The sequence below is a fragment of the Falco biarmicus genome, chromosome 9, assembly GCF_023638135.1.
Source record: "Falco biarmicus isolate bFalBia1 chromosome 9, bFalBia1.pri, whole genome shotgun sequence".
NCBI classification, from domain to species: domain Eukaryota; kingdom Metazoa; phylum Chordata; class Aves; order Falconiformes; family Falconidae; genus Falco; species Falco biarmicus.
This window is the reverse complement of record NC_079296.1, coordinates 30,365,112-30,388,172: the sequence shown is the minus strand read 5'-3', so window position 1 is coordinate 30,388,172 and position 23,061 is coordinate 30,365,112. Positions and strand designations below refer to the sequence as shown.

At 38.2% G+C, this 23,061-nt stretch overlaps 1 protein-coding gene across 1 annotated transcript in view; it reads left to right on the top strand.

Moving 5' to 3' along the window:
- The window catches only part of TBC1D12 (TBC1 domain family member 12), a 45,107-nt gene that overhangs the window by 4,245 nt on the left and 17,801 nt on the right, over positions 1-23,061 (top strand). Inside the window, 2 exon segments of the mRNA XM_056352143.1 lie at positions 14,361-14,484; positions 20,498-20,554. Coding sequence (XP_056208118.1) covers positions 14,361-14,484; positions 20,498-20,554 — 181 coding nt within the window.

Here is a 23,061-nt window from a genome sequence, read left to right as displayed (position 1 = left end):
TCTACATGTAGGTACCAGGTATCTTCTCAGCTTGTTCCTTTCTGAATGGTGTATTTAGCAGATAAATTCAGGTATCTGGTAGTTGGCAAAGTTTCTCACTCCTGGATTCAAGGCTTATTGTTGACAACAGCAGCGATACTTATGCTGTAGTAAAGCACCATTTTCCCAAACACTTGTTTTTCATAGTTAATCTAACAAGGTTTCCTGATGAAATTGCGGAGAGCTTAATTCATAACTGACACTTCTCATAGGTCTTTAGGATGTGCTGTGAGCAGTAGGTGTAATGATTGTAAGCATGTATGGTAGTTGGCACACATGCTTATAAAAACTGTCTTTAGTCTCATCCTTCCTCACCCAGAAAGGTTGTGCTTATTGTCCAGAGGTTTTATAAAATCTTCACTTGGGGAGATGATGGAAAGTTGAAGGGAGTCAGTATATGTAGGAACAAAGAACTGAGAAAGCACTGAAGCCCACACCTTTTTCCCCCTCTTTGTAAACACAGTTCTGTGGTTCAGTAAGTAAGTAGGTCTTCAAAAGCTGCTAATCTTCTTGTTCCTTTAAATGTCCTTGACAGAGACTGGGGAGTTGCAGAGAAGTTCACTTTCCTGAATGTTGTTACTTGTGTACATAGTTAATGTCTCTCGATCTGTAGTTAATATTTGAATTTATTGCTAAGTAGCACTTGCAGCTTTTTGCACTATATAGACGTATACCTAGTCTACAGTTGCATCTTGTGGATGTTTCTCTTTGTATGCAGACCTTTTCTGTTTCATAAATCAGCATGAAACTGCAGGGGATATACTGTGCATCTATGGAGGAGAAATCAGTTTTGTGAAGTTTTGGTCAAAAGTGAGAGTCAAGTGGGAAATGAGCTGCCCTAGTTCCAACAGATCTTTTAAACCTTCTCTTTGTGTAAAGATCAGAGAACATATTGATGGGGGCACTTCACAATGCTTAATTTATATTCCTCTGTTCCCTGTGTCTATATCTTGGTCAGTTCTTGCTGACATACCAAAAGAGCTGTGTATTTGTTTTTGATTTTGAGTTTCCTTTTTGCCCTGTCTGGATTAAAAAAAAAAAAAAAAAAGTACAGAGTGCTTCTAACAGGTCAAGGAAATATACTGACAATATTTTAGAGAGAGAGCTAAGTGAATACAACAAAGCTTTCTCCCCAGAATTGTGAGGGCACTCTTCACCTTTCTGTCTTTATTAGTCTTTTTCATTATTTTTTTTCTTTCTCTAAGCAATCTTGTAACTTAAGTGAATGAGCAGTTACTTTTAATTGATTTGAATTAAAGTTGACTGGAGAAAGTAGGCAAGAGCACCTGGATCCAAATCTGTGGCTAACTTCAAACAGTATTCTATTTCCCCGAGTTAGAGACATAATTAACTTGATATAAATAGGAAGAAGCGTTCATGTTATCAAAATGAGAAGCTTCTCTGTAGATTCGTCATTCGCTGTTCACTAAGAATGATTCATTTTACGAAGTTGTGACATTGCGACCAGTTTTTGGCTTTTGGTCATATGAATAACTACAATGACAACTTGAGTAAATGTAATCTTCAGAGTAAAGCGGACTGTAGCAAACTTTGAAGATGGATGCGCAGAATTTTATTTTTTTTTTTGCTCCCAATTTTTTTAATAACTGTCTACATAGAAAAGTAGCAAGTTAAATCTATACGACTGCAGCCTTGTTTTTATTAGTGAACCAGTTCCAAGTAGTTCATGAAAGTCCTCAAGGTCAATGACTTGAAAATGCCTGTTTGAGAAGGTTTCACTCCCAGGCCTCATGATGTATAGCTTGTAGAGAGTTTTGTGTTTCTGAAAAACATTAGTAATGGGTATTTCACCATAAGTATGTAAAGTGCTGTGCACCCGTGTTACCATTTTGGTTACGATGTCTGCTGAGTAGCAAACCAAAGCTAAATTTCAGGTGTACAAATGGAAGGAACTGTATGCTCGTTTAGCTCTGGATAGGTGTTGGATTGCTATATTGCTCCAACTTCTGTCTGCAGCCCATCTTTTTTTGTTTGTGTGGTTTTTTTCTCCTCTAAAAAGCTGACTAAATAGATACTACTTCTAAGACCTTAGAGCCATACATATAATCTTCATGGATTTAAACTACCCAAAGTATTATTAGCAATTTCTCTGCTCTTCTTCATAGACCGTGTAGTATTTCATGTTGGTACATATATTTGTACAGGGGGTCTTTTAAGTCTAATAGGATTTTTCCTGAAGTAAATTCTCCTTAAACTCATGCTGTTAATTCTTTTTGGGGGTTGTGTGTGGTCTTTTTGGAAGCTGAACAGCTGAATCTGTTGTTTAGTGTGCGCTACAAACTGTTGGAGTCATAGCTTGTTTTGCTAAGGAGTGTTCTACAGAGGCATTCACACTTGACCTGAAAGTCTCTTCTCACCCAATTCATTTCACAGAAGGTCTTTTTCATTACTTGTTCTCTTCTGCTTAGTTTGTGTCCCAGAATTTCTTACAGACTCAGTATATTGATAGTAGTGTGACAAAGTGAATGGGACTCCCTTCTGAATAGGCTATGACTAAAAGGAGAATGTTTTACATGGACAACAACAACCAAAGGAGGTAGCTTTAATCACAGCTGGCCTCTAAGAAAATGATAGTTTTATGCTTTTGCTCTCCTGGCTGTTCCATTATTCATTAGGCTATTTTGTCTTGATTGTTTAAGAATAAAAAAGGAGTTTAAGGGTTTTGGTCACGTTTCATTCACATGGATGCAAAAACTTTTATTCCTCTCATCAGTTGCTGGGAACTGCTGAGATGTTTATGATATAAAGCCTATCCTTTTTTATCCCTTATTGGTCTTGTTTGTTGTTCAGCTGGCGAAAGACTAAGTTTGTTAGGCTGGGTGGTAGGCATTGCTTTAAGCTTCTTATCCTGGGGCTGTGCTGTGCTTCTCAGCCTTTTTATTACTGCTTTCTAAGGAAGTGAAGCTTAGGCAGTTACTGCCTGATCTCGCTAATACTGTAGCCTGTTAGCCAGGTTCAGTCAAACTTCTCTGAGACTAAGAGGACTCAAATATAAAAATCTCACAGGTTTTTGAATGAAGGCTGAGCATAAGGAGAGCCTGCAAAAGATGAACTCTGCTGATTTGCCTCTGTGTTTGCAGAAACCAGTCAGCTGTGCAAACCACCTGCAGAGCATATTGCTTCTGACCTGGCCCAGGGGTAGCAGTGTGAGAGGTGGATGGATGTTCTGTGGGTGAACTTATGACTCTAATTAGTAGAAAACTAGTTTTGATGGTCATAGATGATTTTATTGTTCCAGAACTTGAGAGCCAAACACTCAGGCTGGGTTTCTTGAAAATTCCTTTCCTGAAAATAGTACCTGTAGCCTATAGGATGAAGCTCTTCTCAGTTTTTCTCCATCCTTTTTCAAGGTACTCCTTTATTAAGAAGGTATCATGTTCAATTTCCATTGTTATATTGGGAACTTTTATTTAACGTGCTCTCAGGTAATTGAAAGAGTCTCTTGATCATGTAGTATAATAAAAGCTGCCTTGTTGGCTCCCCTCACCTAGGACAGTTCTGTTGATCTAAAATTTCCTGAAGGCCAGCTCTAGGGATAGCCAAACTAAGCAATTGCCTAGAAGTAAAGGAGGAAAGACACCAGAGATATTGAGAAGAACAAAACGTCTGCAGCACTTCTGCCTCTGCTGGAGCCACGGAAAGCCAGGCTTGCGGTTGCCGCCTCTGCCACAGATCTGGTTTGATGTGCTGAGGAAGATGCAATGGGAGAAGGGTATACTTTACGCATCTTTCTTGTGCTCCAAGAACAGTAGAGTTGTTGATGCTGGCTCCTCTGCTTTCTGTAGCAGGGAAAGCTTGGACCTGACCAGGTCTCAGACCCCTCAAAGCTCAGTCCTGCCTGTATTGCTTTAGTTGCCTAATGCATCCATTAATGTAGGGTCTTGACTGTCTTGCTGTTGGGCAATAATGAAGCTGTTTGTATGCTGGATGCCAGAATGTTTTAAAAAACACAAGCAAACCATGAACTACCAAAGGTGCTCGGGCATCTGGTAGCTGTGAGATGGGAAGCAGTGGAGATTCCAGAGCACAAAGGATTTCTGCTTTGAGTGGCTAAGGGAGCTGAGGTTATTTAGGATGGAGAAAAGGAGACTGAGGGGAGACCTTATTGCTCTCTACAACTACCTAAAAGGAGGCTGCAGTGAGATGGGTGTTTGGCTCTTCTTTTTTCCCAGGTAAAAAGTGATAGGGTGGGAGGAAACAACCTCATGTTGCACCAGGGGAGGTGTAGATTGGATATTAGGAAAAAATTCTTCACTGAAGGAGTTGTCAAGCATTGGAACAGGCTGCCCAGGGAAGTGGCTGAGTCCCCATCCTTTGAGGTATTTAAAAGACATGTAGATGTGGTGCTTAGGGGCATAGTTTAGTGGTGGACTTGGCAGCATTAGGTTTACGGTTGGACTAGATGATCTTCAGGGTCTTTTCCAACCTAAATGATTCTATGATTCTAGCTTGTTGTTGTAAGCTTTGGGTATTTTGCAAGTTCCTTCCTATTCCTCAAATTCTGTAGGCAGCAGAATGGTAGATGGGGAAATTTCTTCCTCACATTGTAAAAAGCCGTGAAGCAAAACTGAAAGGGATCAGGCTTTTAAATATTAATATCAGCTGTCTTAGCAGATCAAAAATGGATTCTTGCATTTTGTAGTATTTCTGTAATTTATCACTGAAGCAGTGACATAGAGTATATTGTGAATTGCTAACTGCAGCAGAAACCTGATACGCTGAGTGACTACAAAAGTAGTATGGTAGTACTTCGTAGTACTGTATTACACAATTGAGTGCTCTACAGGTGTTCTGTCTGGGACCAGAAGGGAAAAACATTAACTCAGGTATAACCAGGCTGATTAGAGTAGTAAGCATCACCATCTCCTGGGACACAGTCTTCTAAAAACTCTGCCATGTATATGAACTTACAGTTCACAGACTTTGTGAGCTGTGTCAAAGGCTGGAAATCTTTCTCACCTTTGGCTTGGAAACATCATATAGGAACATTTGGACTACAGGTATAGTGACTGACCTGATAAAGCTGGTGTGTTTAGTCTTGACTGGAAGTGAGTCACTACCAGAACAGTTTTAGGTAGTTTGCTTCATTAGGTAGTACTTCTGTGAGATAGCTTGGGGAACCGACTGAAGAATTTGCTATTGTCAGGAAACAAAGGGAATGTCTCTTCCCTGCTTCTGGTATTTATTTGATCCTCTGTGAGCTGCTGCAGCTCATTAAGCTGGGGAGTGAAAAAATGTGGATGGTTTTCTGTGGGATTAGTGAGTTGAATTGACATGCAAGGTATGGAGAGTCTCTGAATTGATGCAGCAGAAGGGGGCGCAGGACATTACTGGTGAAAGGAAGGGAACATGGGCTTCTCCTTAGCGAAGCTGAAACAGCTTGGTCATTACGTGTGCGTGTGGGAGGAAGGGGTCTTATTCTTCCAGCACTGTTTTGCTTAGGGTATGTTGCTGGCTAGGTATTCCTGGCCATGCAAGAAATAGCAGAACATCTGGAGTCAACTGGTAGCAATTCTTCATGTCTTGCAGCTGTGACCTAGGATTTTGGTTTAGATTCTGTGGGCAAGTGACATTCGATTGTTATTACTGAAGATTGACCATGGTGTTTGATGTAGTGTCAAAATAGCTGCTGAACTGTCAGACTAAATATGAAGATGATAGAATAGTTTGGCATAGAGCTCCACACTGATTATCTTCCTTCTACTCTTCTTGTATTTGAGCATTGTGAAATTTAACCATGTCTATTACCTTGCATGTGTGTCTGCTTGTTTGCATACACTTTTGAATGCTTGAGCCTGTTCCTAAAGCTAACCTGTGCAGCAGCTCTTTAAGAGTATAATGTAGCCAGTTAAAATACAGTTTACCAGTAAGTGTTCGGTAATACTGCTAAATGCTTTCAACTCAACTTCCCAAGTGTTTGTGTACCTGCAGTAAAGCTGTTTTGCCAGCAGAATTTGTAAATCCATTTTGGAATGGGTATCAACTAGGAGCTGGAGCAATAGGGTTGATCTAATTTAGGCTCTTTGTTGCAGTGCCGTAATAGTTGTGTTCATTTTTGTGTCCTCTCTAAGAGGTGAGAAACTTTCTTCTTCCCTGCCCCTTAACGCTTACCAGCTACTCTTTGGCAGTTCATTAGATTTCAGGTGCGCCTAATAGTAGCTGAGGCTTTAGTTGATCAGTAACATCAACACAAATGTCAGTTTCATTAAAAAAAAAAAAAAATACTGCAGGCTTGGTCTTCCTGAAGATGCATGTTCTTCTGGTGAGGATTTTTTGGTTTCCTTATTTTAATTTTTTGAGAGAAGAGGGGGAAACCAAAAACTTGCTTGTATAGCACTTAAGACTGTAATTCTAGAGCATTACAGATGCAAACATTGAACTCCTTTGGTGAAGGTAGTTTGGGATATTCTTTGGATTGTCTTGGTGTGGAGAGAAAGAAAAGACCTTTGTACTGCTAAAAGGTGCTAAAACTAGAAACATCCTGTAATAGATCAGTGTTTGGCGGTAACAAAATCTAGAAGAGAAGCTGGCGTCTAGCTTCTTGTAGTAAGGTGGTGAAAGATGGGAACTGTAAAATGAGTTTGGTCATCTCCCCTCCAATATAGGGCAGAGCTTGGAAACTTGTGCTCAGAGCAACCGTATAAATGTCAGCCCCTTTTGATTCAATGTGCTAGTCTAAGTTACTGAAACTAAAAATGTAGAATGTGTAACAAATTCTAAATTTATTAGTGTTTCATTCTAAATCTTCATGTTAAGAATTTTAAACTAAACCTAAAAACACTTGGATATTGAGTTACAAATCTAAGGTTGAAATGTGAGAGTAAAGAATGAGTTGAAAAGTATATTTTTCAAGTAGGAGATATTTGCTCTTAGTATTTTTATGTTCATGTCACTTTTCCAGCCATACCTAAGAATGTGAGAAAATACAAGCATGTGGAAGTGAGCAAATAGCTCCTGGACAGTGTCATATAATTCGAATCTAAAATACGGGGGAGCAATGACAATTTACCCATTGGTCTAAGTAATAGTTTACTGTGTGCACTTTGAACATACGTTATAACTTTTGGACACTTTTTTTATCAATTCCTACAAATTATGAACTGTATATAAACAGTTTAAAGTGTGAAAATAGAATCCTACTTTTGTTGCCCTGCAGTCTTTGTAAGTGGCTAGCCAAAAAGGTTTTATTTCCTTTTAATGATTCATTATTTATGCTTAGAGTTGAGTTACATTTGTTTCTGTATGTAAATTATTGAAAAGTCTTGTTTAAAGCAGAGGAGCTAGTTGTGTATAATGAAGCAATGGGGTTTTTTTTTCTGCTTTTATTTCCAAATTGTTGCACATAAGACCTTAACAGAACAGACAAGAGTATGAAGAAAAATTATGTTGTGTTCTTAAGCAGCTTTTGCATTTTACATGTGGTAAAAACACACCGGTGTGAATGTAACAGTTCTTACATGCTCTGTTATAGTCGTGAAGGAATATGGAATTGCAGACTTGAAGGGGTCCTTAGAATTTTTGCAGACTTCTGAAAGTACGGTTTTAAGTCAAAATGATTCATTTTAATGCTATACCAGGAAATACGCATCTGTAACAATTCCTGGGACATACCTCTTCTAACTCGTCACTGATACAGCTCTCTGGATAAAGATTGTTAGGTACGTAAGTAGTTTCCTTATCAGTTTGTCTTTTCAGCTAATTAAAATTTCAACAAATTTCAAACATAGGCCTATTTGGTAGGCCTAGGAAACTTATTTAAAAATTGGCATAGGGATAGAGTAAGAACAGACTGTGTGCATAAGCAGAACTCTAGTCTGTGTGGAGATGCAAAATCAGATATATTGCGATACATGTACAGTTTTTAATGAGTTTTGTTACTTTACATTCCTTTTACAAATTCAGAGGTTTTATTGGAGTCAGTGGATTTTTAAAGTGCCTTAGTTATTGCAGGGAAGTACAACTTCCAGGGTTTTTAACTGCATTTTTTGTAACTATTTAAAACAAACAGAAAGCCCAGACTAGTTTTTGTACAACTCTCTGCTCATTTGTAGCATTAATTCCATGCTGGATTCCACCTCTAAGCCTTTGTGATTCTGGTAGGAAAAGTTATATACAATAGAATGAGGATGCTCTTGGTGTGATGCCGGTTCCTTCCTGTTTTGTGTCTTGCTTCCCTGGATTTAACAGGAGAGAGTTAGTTGTCTTATGCAGTGTCTAATAACAGGTACTAGATGCTTAATAAAAAGGAAAATATAGTCAACCTTCTCTTCTTGTAATTTCTAGTGGCTTTCAGATATTGTTTTCTCAGTGCTTCCTTGTTATCTTAGATCTTGGAAGGTGGATGCAATGAGAAGAGATGATTGTTGATTGAAAATTACATTAAACCAGATTGTTGTGCGTAAAGTAAAAGTCAGAAAAATCTTTTAACAGTAATTTGTTTTTCAAAAAAACCCACAACACACGTCATTTTTAGTACTCCAATATAACTTAAGAGGTCACTTGTTGGAACTGCTTTATTTGTAGATCAGTAAGTAAACACTTGAGCAAGGTCAAAGTTACCTTGCAAGGTAAGTAAATTAGAGAATAGTAGCCTGGCTTTCAGCATCAAGATTTAAACACAGTGTTCATTTCTATGATAAACCTGAATCCTGAATATTTTATTTGGAAAAAATTGTTTCTTCGGTGCCATGCTTCACATTTTGCAAGGATTGCTTTCCAGGGATGCCCACAGTTGTTTTTGTTGTCTAACATGATGCAGCACTAGACGTATTTGTAAATTGAAGTGAACTGTAAGGAAGCATGCTTGGTTGCTCAGGTGTAACAGTAATGATGATTAAGTGTTTTATGGTCTCTCCTGACACCACATCCTTGTCTCAGTAGTTGATATCACTTGGTTTTTGTCACTTCTTGAATTGCAGGGTTAACAAATTGGAGAAAGGTAGGCTCATTTTAAATATGCTTCATACTGATACTCATCCTAAATGGCTCAGGTGTAAGACCCAACCTTCTTCTGTACCCGAAACTTGTATATAGATAACTAAAAGCAGCAGAACAGGGGAAGCTTGAGCCTAAAGGTGGAGTTCTAATGATTTGATTCTTTTAACACCTAATAAGAAGTAGAATGATGCTGCAACCTTTCCTTCAATGCGGAGGCGGCAGATCCCTATTGCTTTGGCTAAATAATTATCTTTGAGTTTGCTATGCCTTTTAAAAATCTGATTGAAAATGCATTACTAGACTCATTGGCTGAACGGTGAGGGTGCCTTTCTAGGCAATTACATTAAAAGTACCTCAACAATGGCGAGTAAGTTACACACACCAGGACTGCATTTCAGCTTGCCATCTTGCAACTTAGTTGCAGTTCACAGATCTCTAAACTACTGTTTTCTTTTTCCTTTGTAGTTCTAGAACAAATCGTGCTCCTGCTTCTCTACCAGGTTAGAGTAGCTGAACTACCAAAGGACTTCCTTTAGTCCTGTAGCATTCCAGACTGGGGCTGGCACTGTGCAAGTGTTATTGAATGTATGATTTGAAGGCTACAGGTTAGTTTTATAGGGGGAGTGGAGAGATGAGTCAGGACCTATATCTGGTTTTAAAGCTGGAGGACTAAAGGCAGATACAGGCTTGTGAACATTGTTTCCAAGTGTTATTGTTAAGAATGCTGGACTCAAGTGGGAATTTTAGGGAAAAATGGGAAGTAAATGAAGTTGGTTGCTTCCAATAATGCAGTGCCAGATCTCAACAACATCAGAGCTCTGAATCATTAGAGGTGATTCTTCTGGCAGGCTCTGTTGAGGCTCAAAGTTAAAGATTTCAAACCTAAGGATGTGCCTTTGGAGTGGGAAGGAAAGCAACTTCAGGTTTTATTGGGATGCACAGAGCAGCAAAATACTTATAGCCTGTTGTTAGTGGCACACAGTGGAGTTGTAGAAAGAGAAGATCCATATGTGCTCTCTCTGAAAGAGGTAGCAAAATGGCATCTAGCTTGAAACTAGATTGGAGTTTGATGTTTTAAGTCAAACAGAAGACTATTGCAAGGCTACTTGGTCTTGTGGAGAGGTGAATCCATTGTACCTAGAGGCAGAGTGCTGGAGTTTTATCTAGCCTGGTGCCTTTCCTCCCAGCTGATGTTCACGGTTGCTGCTATTCAAAGCACTTCAGCTTTCTTTGAGTAGCTGTTGTGCAAATATGGCAGCCCAGTTTCTAGTCTGGCATTGGATGAAATTTAAGATCAAGCTTGAAGTAATAGTCTCTGGCATTTTCCGGTAACTTCCTTTAAAACTTGGAAATATGTCATGCTCTTGGGCTGGCATATAGCTAGCTCGAAAAGCTGAAAAAAGTTTTGTGTTCATGTTTTTTGGAGGGGAAGCCAAACCCCCAAGGGAAACAAACAAACAAACAAAATCCCATTAAAATATAAAGTTCCTCATATCCCCTTCTGAGACTCAATGGTAACTGCTTTTAGACTTCACTGATTTATCTTAAATAGCAGCAAAGGAGTGATTTCAAAAGCAAAAGCAGAGTGGAAAGAAGCAATTTTATTACTAGAACATCACATTAATGACACCAGTGGAAATGGTTAACATCGTTGAGTTACTGTACTCTCAGTATGATGAAACTCCTGCAGGATGCTGTGGGCACAGGCAGGAACAGTTGAAGCAGTATTGTTAAATAAGTGTTGCCACTCATAGGTGTTACTACTACTGTTGTAGTTTTGTGATCAGAGCCTGTAAGTTTTGGTATAGTGTAATCCAAACCATGTTAGGAATAGAAGTCTTGGTATGTGCCAGTAATTGTTTCTTATTCTGTGGCACTTCAGTTACTTTTCAAACTTTTCATTGCACCTACTAAAACATTTTTGAGTGTCGTTTGAGAGTGTTAATATGTGTTCCATTGTGGTTATATAAAACTAGCAGGGAAAAAAACCTTGCAACTTTTCCACTAGGCTTTTGTAAACTAGAGCTTAATTCAATGAATTGATTTAATATTTCAATCCCACAGGTTCTTTCAACAGAAAGCATTATTCAGTTGTAAAGTGTAGGCTTCTTTTTAAGGAATTTTGAGGTTTTCAAATGGATTTTGAGATTCTATACCAAAATGCTACTGACTTTTAAGTCCATCTCAATGGATGACTTCCTGGGATCAGTGGAACTCATGAATATTCTAAGCACCAACCAATATGTCAAATCTAGTACACTTCCTGCAAGTCAGTGAATGCAACTTGTAAGCATTCACAGATGCTGTTCCTTAACAGGGCTTTTGTAAGGTTTTACTGTTGTCAACAACACATCAGATGTGATACTGTTAGCTGCCAAAACAATGTATTATATGTGTCCTTCCATCTTCAGCAAAGCTTATTTGTAAACCTCCCATTAATTTCTCTTGGATTAGGATTCCTAGGTGAGGTTTATTCTGACATGATACAAAGTTTGACCAGGTTTTTTTTCTTTCTTCAGTAACAGACTTCAATGAATATCTAATCAATAAAAGTAAAATTGTGTATTTTCACTTGTGGCATTCATAAAAAGTGAAACAAGCCTTTGCTTAATTCAGTACACCGAAGAATATTAAAGAAACCCCTGAGATTCATTATGGTGGGGACTGTGTTCTGAAAGGTTTGTTTTAATGTTATATTTGTTTAAAGAATTTGAAAACCCAGATCTCATAAGAGCGATGAGCATGCCTAAATCTTTTGTACAGAAATATTTATTAAAGCCTTCTGTGTGTTTACAAGCTTTCCTTTTTAAATCTACCAGCTTCCTGGTTAATCATAAAACAGCTTTGATGCAGTGACAGATTGCCATTGATGTTTAAAGCATACATCTTTCAGCTTCCACAAGTGCTAGAAGCAGTGGAGCTGAACTCCCAGGTGGTCATGGTGGCATTCCGTAGTGTGTGCAGAGACCAGGTGGTTATTGCTATCCATGAAATCAGGATGCATGAGTTCTTTTGCATTTCAAGACTGGTACTCCACCTGCATACCTGCTTTTGGGGAAGTAAATCTCCATTTAAGCTGAAATACAGCTGCTGCAGTAGTTGCAGATTTAAGGCAAGGCTGTAGTGTAGAATTTAGTGACGTTGTCTTTAGGATACTTTGTCTGGTTTTCTTGATGGGTCTTTGAACACTTCTTCCTCCCTCCTGAAGGCAATGTAAAACACTGTAAAACATGTCCTGTACTTGTGAAATGAGCCTTTGTTGTTTACTAAGCACACTTTTTGTATTTTTTTTTTTCTTTATGGATGGACCTGTTCATTTCACTAATGGTATGCAGTTCTGGGACTGACTAGAGAACAAAAGAGACTGTCAGATGTTGGTACATGGCTTGGCATTTTCATCAGTCCTTCCTTCCAGGTCATGTGTCAGAAACCACTAGTTTGGTGTTGTGGATACTTAGTTTGCTTCCACAGGGCTGGAATAAGATATTGCAAATTTCACTGGTGGGAACAGCTGTGGGATGTGTGGATCAGAACCAATGCTTACTAGTACACCTTGTATTAATTAAGTGCTATTAATAGCAACAGCTTGATTCTATTAATAGCAGGTAAATATTCATACAGTGAAAGCAATTATTCCCAAACGTGCTTACTCACTTACTGGGTTGGAAGAACAGCTGGGAGACCTCCACAGAAGTAGCAGGGTGTACTGATGCACTGAGAGCTTCTGTGTGAGTGTTCAAAAAAATCTCTTAGGGTGCTGTCTTTCATCAGGTGTATATGTAATTCCATACCCCCTGCCTGCCTATAGCAGCTGCTGCTTTCTTGAATGCAGTCTTTTTCCTCTTCTTTAGCAAGCTGTTGTTGATGGTAGTGTGTGCTGGTGGCCTTGGACAGAGCAAGGAGAGTCTTGGTGTTCTGAGTTTCTAGGTTCTCCTGGATTCCACAGGACTGTTAGTCTTGAGCTTACTAGTTCTTGGGAGATTTCCACATTTTTTCAGCGTCTACTTCTTCTCCCCAGCTTGCTGGTTTTTGGTGGCTAGAGCTTCAACTACACACAAGTATCTGTAGAGTCCATTCACATAAACTTGCACAGAAGGGGGTTTTGTGACAGGCATTTGCTTGTTTCCCAAAGAACAAAACCATTCTGGGAACTGAAAAGATAGTTTGTATTTGAAAGCTATACAACGTCTTAGAAATGCTAACAGTTCCTAATTGTAAAACTATGCTGCCTGGTCAGAAACCCTGGCAGCACTGGGATGTAAGAGCAACTGTGCAGTTTTCAGACAGACTGTGGTTGTTGTATCATGCTGCTTCTATCTGGGCCAAGCCAAGAGACTTTTCTGTGCACAGACATGACTGTGTTCAATTTGATAAGGAAATGTATTTAAAAATACAGCAAATACTTTAAGTGAAGAATATACTTTCCAGAGGAAGAGTGTGAACATACGCGGTTAGCTGGTCAGCACTACACAAAACCATCTCCCAATAAAGGTGGCCCCTCTTCTGTTCACCAGAGGTCAACTTATAAGCATCCTGAAAAATAACCTTACAGACTACTGAACTTTTAATCCCTCTCAGTTATTCATAAGTTTTTGGAAAGTGGTTTTCCAACATTCAGAATAAATACACTTTAATTTTCAAAGCACTTGTACTTAGCATGCTCTGTGGGAGCTTGTGGTCGGAATCAAATATAGTACAGCCTTGTATCTAGATAAATGGTTGCTAATATGTTCTTGTGTTGGTTGGCTTTCTAAGAAGTGATAGCACAATGCAGTCATCTGCCTATTTGAGTGTAATTGCTTTAGGCACTGGCAAAGGTTATCTGCTAAACTGAAGCTTCTGTGCATGTTCCCTGATTTTCTAGCCCATGTTATGAAAGTTGAAGGTGTGAAGATTGCAGAAAATGTTAGCAGAAATAATGGTTCGCCATTTGTTTTCAAATCTATAAGTTACACAGTGATTTCCAGCTGCTTTCTTTTCAGTCTTCAAATAGCTCTGTAAGATACACTGAAACAAACCCCAAGCAAAAGTCCAGAGCTGTTGCATGCTGTGAACTTACATTTAAGGAAGTGTCCGTTATTATTAAAAGAGCTCTGATATTGCATAAAGTATCTTTGAATTCAGAGGTAAAACTGAGTGTTAAACACAAATATTGGCATCAAAGCACCTGTAATGAAAGCTGCTCCACTTTGAGTTAGTTATTTTAAAGTATAATAGAAAGCTAAGGAGGTAGCACACTATGCGTTTGCTGAGTAGTAAATCTCTAGAGTGGTGAACTTGTTTTAAAGAAATGTAAGTGTGTACAAATATCATTTGTTTATATGCTTTTAATAAACAAAAAGAAAATCCTTCTCTCTTTTCAGAAACTTTTTCACTAAAAGGACGAAGGAACTCAAGCCTGCTGTCCAAAGCGCTCCTGGTTGGAAGTTGTTCGGAAAAGTCCCACCAAGGGAAAACCTTCCAAAAGATTCCAAAATTATTCAGCAGGTAAGTAAACTTCACACAACTCTAGGTACAAAACCTGTAAAAAAAATAGTAATTAAATATTGCAGTTCTGTGCTGTTATCTCCACGTTGTTACTATACAACCAGGGTGTGCTCTGGGAAGGCTCATTTGGGGCTTTGTCTGAACAATAGTAGTTACTGAGGAGTTTGAGTTTTATGATTATCTAGTGCATTCTTCAGTACATCTCAGTGATTATAAAAAGGTGATACATGTTCTCAAAAAAGTGTTTAAGCTGTTTTGGTCAAAAACATCAGAATGTTATTAATTTCCTATAAAACCTTGCCTTATTTAACATGCTATGCTACGATTTTTTTTAATGGTAAAGTGATTGTGAAATAGTTTAAGCTTCCTTTATGAAGTTCAGTTTTGAGTTACTTTTGCCTGTTCTGTGAAGTAAAACCACAGTCATATTTGTATATTCAATTTTTCAAGATAAATATTAGTCTAGCTAAATTTATCTTCTCAATGTGTTCTTGGATATTCTAGTGTAATGAAACTGATTCCCACCCCCTGACTCATCTTTCCATAGTCCTCCTTGCCTGGAAGGCTTACTATCTGGGTAACTTGTGACAAATTGTTTAGAATTCTGAAACAAGTAATCTTGTTTCATTTATACTTTCACTCTCACTCAAGATATTTTTGTTTCAAAATAGTAGTGTAAGTTGAACTAGTTCTGGAGTTACTGGGGTACGACAGACAGGTAACTCTGATTTCCTTTCTCTGATACAAAGTTGCACTTTCATATACTTGTGCTTGTGCAGGCTGTCTTTAATTTGATAAGTAATAATAAAATGGCATAGTCTTTAAAGATGAGCATTTAGTGATGTAGATGTGATTCTGAAGTTTAAAGATTTGTTGATATAAGAAATCTGAATGTCCTTTGTGTTGCTAAAAACAGTAACTTGAATCTCTTGAGAGCTGCTGTCTCTGTCTCCTTCCTTAAATTCCCTGTAAGCTGATGTGTTTGGCAGGTGCAAATGGCTGTGAATGAAGCAGTGTTCAGCCATCTTCTAGAAGGACCTTCGTGGTGAAGAGGGCCTTTTGGGAGCAACTAAAGTGAAAAACAAGAGGTTCCTTTTGAAGGACTTCAATGTAATGGGACTTGTCACACAATAAGATGTTGTAGGAAAATGATGAGATTACAGAAAGTGCAGTCTTGGGGGTTGGACTAGATGACTTTTAGAGTTCCGTTCCAACCCAAACCATTCTATGATTTACTGTAAGTGAACTGAATGCTTTTTCAACATTTTTCCTATACAGTTTTCCTTATTTAAATGGTTTCCCTTTTTGGGTGGGAGAGGGCAAGTGTTCTTAGTTTGCTTGCAGATGAATGCTCTTGGCCTTGCACTATGAAAATACTGTGGTAAACATCCAGATGTCTCTTCCATCCTGAGAAATGGAGAGTATGCACAATGCTACTAGTCATCTGCTTCCCATTTTCTAGTAATGATGTTTGTTCTGCAGACCAAGTCATAATCTGCAGAAAGAGTCGTATTTTTTTTATCCTGTTTCAGTCAGTGACCGTTCTGCTTTTAAACTGTAGCGTTCCTATTTTTTTTAACTTCTCCAAAGTGGCAGAAAAGCAAATATACTAAAATAATATTTTATGTCTTTAAACATAATTGAGTTGGTCCTAGCTATTTTGTTATAATAGTTGCCGGATTAGAGTCAATATTGGATTTATATAATCTTGAGTAATGCGTAGCTAATATTTTCAGCTTTTAATTTATTTTTTAGCTTTTAATTTAGCTAAAGCATGCATGAGCTAAGAAACACAGTTAGCAAAGGGGGATCCAGATTGATGGTATACTCTGCACAAAGTTAAATACCTGAGAAAATTTGATTCTTAAATTGAGAGGTGATCCTGATGTGTCTGCATTTAACACATCAGATGTCTTGCATATGTGTTTAAAACTTACAATACAGCTCCTTGTGCATATGCCTCTGAAGAAAAGCCAATTGTTTCTTTCTCAAAACTGTTCAAATTTGCTAAGCTGCTGATGGGTTAGAATGAATATAGACACACTTGGTTATTGAAAATTAGGGGAAAATAGTATATTCACTCTTGTATGGCTGACTGAAGTCCCCAGATTAAATTCCTCACTTTGCAGGAGAGGTGAGTGAAAAGAATATGAGGCTGTTAAGAAGTTGCTGGAAATAAGATTAAAGCTTAATATGTTCTGTTAACCTGGCAGAATACTTTATATCCTACATGGAATGTCTCTACAGACTTCTACTTTGACATTCTAAATTTTAAGTCAAGGGTTCAGATGTGATCTGAAACACAAACCCCACGTATTCCCCAAATTTTTTTTAGTTTTCTGTGGTCAGAACAATGGCTACTCACTGTTTATGAGCTTCTAGGTGTAAGACCATGCAAGTAGAATGGGCCTAAGTTATAGGCAAGCTGCCCATGGGGGAGTTTATGGTAGTTTGTTTCTAGTATCAAAGCTTGCCGTTGCTGAACAGCAATGACATTCTCCATGGCTGTATATCGTCCTGTGACTATACCGATGCCAGTGGCCAGTATCCTTCAGACAAAGGATGAGAACTTAAGCCCTTTTGCTGAAAAAAATAACCCATGACAGGAAAAACTTCATAATTAATAGGAGGAGGAAGTCTTTTGGGTAGGCTAATACTTGTATCAAAACTTTATGGCAATATTGTGAAGCTTAAAGGATTCTCATATTAGTAAAACAAGAAAAAGGTTGTATCACTGTAGATTTGTAGCCAAAAGGTTGGTAGAGCACACATGCCCTGTTTCCATCCTGGCTAATGGAAACCTCCTTTGTTGTCTTTGTTTGGGTAGGGGTGATGTACTGAATTGATACTTAGATTTAAATGAATGCTTGTGGCTCCCAGTTGCTGTCTGTCAACTAGGCATTGCTATGTATGCCTCTCCAGAGAAGTCAGGTAGTGATTCTAATACCCTGAATAACTTCCAAGAAAATCTGGGAATTTAATTTGGGATACTGTTTCAGATATTTTCCAAACTACTACTCCAGCCAGCTCTGCCTCCAGAGACTGTCTAATGAATATTACCGTAAATAATTTCTTTGCAAGTTTCTTAGCATATGTAGAAGCGGATGAGTATTTTTGTCGAAAAGCAGCCTGCAGGGCTTGCCTGACTAGGGAGGCGGTGGGGTCCCTTGCAGCTGTGCTGCCATCAGCATGCTTTGGGAGAGATGCTCTAGCTCGAACTGGGGCAGAGGTTGAAAGTTCTCGGCAGCTGCGTCTCCCCGCCCGCAGCTGCTGGCAAGCTCGGCTCTCCTTGGATTTAGAGCTGCCCAAGCAGGATGTGGTATCGAGGCCAACTCTTTTGCTGGACATCTCCCTCCTCTGGGCTTCCTTCCTTCACTGTCTTTTAAGAAGGGAAAACAGCAACTCCTTAGGACTGAAAATGTCAAATGCATTTGATGGTTTTAGGAAGTGTGCCTTTTTTCGTGAACTGCAGCTAGTAAAACTGGCTGTTATAAGAAGTATGTGGTCGTTAATGATCAGTCTGGTAAATTCTTTTCAGTCTATACAGAAATCTGCTTTAAATTAGACTGCTGAAATATTTTAATACAGAAGCATGTAAAGCAGAAACAGACTTGTGGGCTGATGTGTAACAATTTGGTGTGTATTGACCGAAGTCCACATTCTTTTTAAAAATGCAAACTCATTTTCATTCTTCTGTGCTTATGGTTAAAGAGGAGAGCTTTTAATCTGTGGTCACGATGATTCTGCATACCATAGCTCTTGTTTTTTACTAAAGCAATTTTGAATACTTTTTTATTAATTTGCTTAAAGCAGTAGGGTGATCTTTTTCCCCTAATATGCCTGAATTAAACACAAACTATGAAAATACACATTGCAAGGTAAAAGTAAAACATGTACCAAATTCACTTTATCAGCAGTTTTAACAAAGTATGGTAAATGGCAGCCTTAAATGGGGTAAAAAATCTGCTTTTATATTTAATTAAAAGCTTGCAGTGATTTAGAAATGATTGCTTATTCAGAAGTGGAGTAAAGCTGTCTTTTTCCAAAAGTTGTCACCTTGCATACAAAGTAGAAGGTATTAATTTTGGCCAGTCTGTTAAATACTACTGCTGATTTTGATGAGTGGGTCAGTGTCCTACAACTAACATATGAAAATATTTTTGGGTGGCTCTGAAATCTTGAAAAAGTGCTTGAGGCTTAAAAATCTCAGTGTCTTCACTTGCATATTTTTCCAATGTAGTTATCTCCAGGCTGAAATCCAATGCAGAAATTGCATTCACTGAGTCAGCAGAACTCCCATGGTCTCCCAGGGACAAGAGTTGTCAGAGGTTCCTCTTCAGAGGAACAGATGCGTTTTGAATCAGTTTTCATGTGACTCAGACCTAACTTGCAATATTAACTCTTCCCTCCAGTCTGTGTCAGTTTAACAGTGAAGGGAGATCTTAATGCTTAAAAAGTGGCATGTTTGTCAACAGATCTAAGGACCGAGTATCTGAAAGAAGTAGGTAAATACAGTGCTAGATGCTTTTTCATGGGAGTGGTTCTTAAGCAGACTGATACCTACGTAGAGGTCATGTTGGCTTGTCTTGCACTGCTACTGGAGAAAAGAGAAAGGCAAGACTTCTGCCTGTTTAGCAGATACAGAGTGGAAATACACTGGCAACAAACTGCCTTGAAACCAGCGGGGGGGTTATTACAATAAATGGGGGTGTTGGGTCTTGCAAGGGACATGTACACCTGAGTAACAGTTTGTCTGCTAGCAGCAGTGAGAAGGCCTGGATTCACAGGAGATGTCCCTCATCTTTCCAGAGTCACACATGTAGTCAGTAAAACGTTATGCTAGGGGTAAAACAAAGATCTTTCCTGGTGTTTTAGACTTTTGTAGTGATAATCCTGTCAGTAAAACAGTAATGAAACTGGTAGGACCTCAGTGAGACAAACGCCTCCTTTTGTTTGTGTAAAGGATCTAAAATACAGTTCAGCTCCTGCTACCAGGGGTCACCCAGCTGCTTTGACGAGGAAAACTTGTCAAGGAGAACTTACTATGATGTCAGTGCCATGCTGGTGGCACAAACGCATCTTCAGGGAAGTACTCTGCAGTGAGTGTGGGATTAATGTTTTGAAAATACTGTAGAGGTGTTGACCCTGATGTGAATTCTTCTGACTGCTGTTTTTTTTTAGAAAAAGTCTTTGAGATCAGCTACAAAGAATATTGAAGCAAGCCTTCTCTTCCTAAAGCTTGAAAAAGAAAGGATAAGAATTCTACATCAAAGGCCCACTCTAAGTCACTGTGCTATCTAACATTTTCGATCTTGTGGTGTTAAATAGAAAAACCCAAACACAGAATGTGAAAGGTTTTTTGAAAGTTAACCTAGTATTTCATTTTTTGCCAAATGCTTATCCAAGTCCAGTTACGTTTCTTTTCCCTTTCTTCACAGTGCAAGTACTATTCTTGAGTATTGATTTTAAGCTTTAAAGCTAACTAGCTTATAGGTAAAGATCTAGTTGGGTATGATGTGCAATCTAAGATGAGCTGAATGAAAGCAAAGTCTTCAAGACTCATTTCTATTGTGTCAGCCTATAGACAATGTTTTGTTCTTTCCTTTTTAACAGCATATTTTCCAAGGCTAGTGTTTAAACAAGTGTAACTTTTATGGGTGGTGTGGACTAGGGAGAGACATCAGGGAATGCCTTTTGTCATGCACCTGAGAAGCGCCATGGAAAAAGATCTCCTTTTGGGCAAAAGTGCTGATTGTAGAAAATATAAAACTTCAATTAAAACACAGAAATATTCCAATAGTTCTCTGTACGCATCTTGCAGAAGTGGGAAGTCTTTTTGTGTGTTTTTGTATAATTTTGAGAGCTGGAGAAGAAGTAGAAACAGACACATCTGTTTGTTCAAACGTAAAACATAGGTACTCTACATATGAATTTAAATTTTGGCTTGCATGTTGCTATATTGTAATGGTCTTCATTTATTCACTAAGGCTTTGCTTCTGTTTTTTCTCATTAGGATGACAGTTCTGGCAGTCTTGCATCAATATCTGCTCTCAGTCAATTAAACACAGGGGTATGAAATTTAATATATATATGTATTTTTAGTTGTATTCAATGCCATGCATGGGACTATGTAGCACTCATTAAAATAGAACAAACATCACATTTTCACAGTAGCATGAATATTTTGACACTAACCATCACCTCATTAGATACCATTAGTAAAATAAACAAATACACATCACACATGAATCTCACTAACAACTTAAAGTGATAGAGTATTACTGCTTATTGTTTATGTTGCATGTTCTTGAATAGTGGAAAATAGGTAATGCTAGAGCTTGACAGTAACTTTGTTTGGTGTGCCTCCTTGCTTAATGGTTAAGGTTGTTAAAAGTCTTACAATGTATTCAAAACTATTACAAGTTATTAGCTTTGAAAAACAGTATCCTATAATCTTGTTTTTTCCTTGTCACTAAGTCACATAAACTATTAACAGTGGCACTTTAGAATTCCAGATGCTTTTAGTCACTACTTCCAATATGAAATTGGAAACCTGGAAATGTACAGCTATTGAAACTTTTCTTGTATGTTGTGTCTTCTATTTGCTGTGACTGGTATCCTTATGAAATTGGTCCAATGCATATGCTTGTTGCTTTGAAAACTTTATGTAATCCCACACTCTGTGTTAAACAGGAATAGTACACTCTGCGTTAAACAGGAATAGAGTTGGCTTTTTAGTTCTGTGAATCTGTTACTCTGGCTTTGTGAAGCAGAGCAGTAATATAACTGCTAGTTGATATGTGATGCTTATGGTTTGTGTTACGTGGTCCAGCCACCCTCTGCTCTTCTTTATTGGGCCCAAAGCCCATGACTTCACGCGCTTTTGTAAACAACAAAAGATGACACTTGATGCAACTTTTAAAATACCCAGTTGAGGAAAAAAATAAACAAATAATTTGAAGATAGATGGCATTAATTTGAAGATTGACCTAGAAGCTCATCAGTGTCTGGTTGTTCTCTTGCACTATGTGAGGATTAGTATTTTTCCCTCCTCCATTATAGGTTCTTTCCATATTGCCTGAAAGTTAGGAAAGAATGTACTGTTTTGTCTGTCCTGACAGCATCTGGCATTCTTAGTTTTGGGAAAATGTCTAGTTTATGACTCACAGAATTTTTTGGTGACATCTACTTCTGCTATGAGCACTTTGTTTATCAACCATTTGTAGCCAGTGCTAGCTCAGCAATTTTAGCATTTAATCTGAGGAGGACAGGCGTGATGACACAGGAGGGAATCCATATGCATTAGCAGAAGTTCTTAAATAAATTAACTATATCATCTAATAAACTAATAGAAGAGTGCCCCTCCTAAGCTATAGCAATTCTGTTAATATTTCCATTCTTGGGTGATCAACCCTGTTTGAAATGATCTTTCTGGTTATATTCCTAGTTAGCTGTACAGCATTGCAAAAATAATCATACAGATGTTTTTAGAGGCCCATCTGCTCCACAGTCACACGTGTAGAGGGGAGAGAGGTTCAAAACCATTTGCAGAATATATGGTAACCCCCATTGTTTCCTCAACAGAAGCAGTGACTGAATAAAACCTGTTTCAGATCAGGCTTAGAATTCTGGGGGAGTAAAGCATGTTAAAAGAAACTGTCATACACAGGGTGCATGCTTTAATTGGAGTATTAGTATGCCTTGACATCTACTTTAAATAGAGACAGTCCTTAAGTTAGTGAAAGTTAATTCAGTGTTGCCTATCAGATAACTTTCTCCTCCAGCAAACCTAAAACATAATTGGATCTGTGGCACTTAATCACTATAATTGGTACTTTCAGGACTGTGAGGACTTTCACAGTCCTAGTAATCCAAGACTTGTATCACTCATTTCCAGGAGTTTAGCTTTTGTTGTTGGATCCTAGATAGATCAAAGCAAGATGCATATTAAATTTCATGGTCAATATTTTAGTCCTTTACACCTCTATAGTTTGGGCACTGTAGGTGTAAGTTTGTTTTATAAAATTGAATCATTATGTGCATGCTTTGTTAAATACTTTATCCCCACAAACATACCCTATTTAAGGTCAACTAATGCTTTTGGAATGCTGCAGTGCAGCTGGTTTTCCTTTCTGTAAGGTGGCTTGCTTACTGCAAGAAGCAGCTATGGGCAATTACGCCTGCGTTACACAGTGCAATCCAGTACTGTTTAGAGATACCTAGCATAGCTCTGAATGGGCTAGCTGTCCTATATGGTCCTTCCAAGGAAGGCTGAAAGAAACTTCAGCTTTGTATGTTTTCCATGTAGATGTACATCAGGTAAAGCAGGTTTATTATTTTTCTTTTGTTTAAAACACCAGGGGATTATTATTATTTTTTTTTAAGAAGATACAATTTGGGAGATCTTTATCTTCGTAAACACAAAGTTACAAGCAAAAGACTACTTTTTTAAATTATTATTTTCCCCCAGCCCCATTTACCTGTTACTTGTCTGTAGGTTAATAGGCTTATCTGTATTTCTGTAGGAATAAATACCAGAAATACAAGTCCCTCTACATATCAAAGTGCTCTTAAATG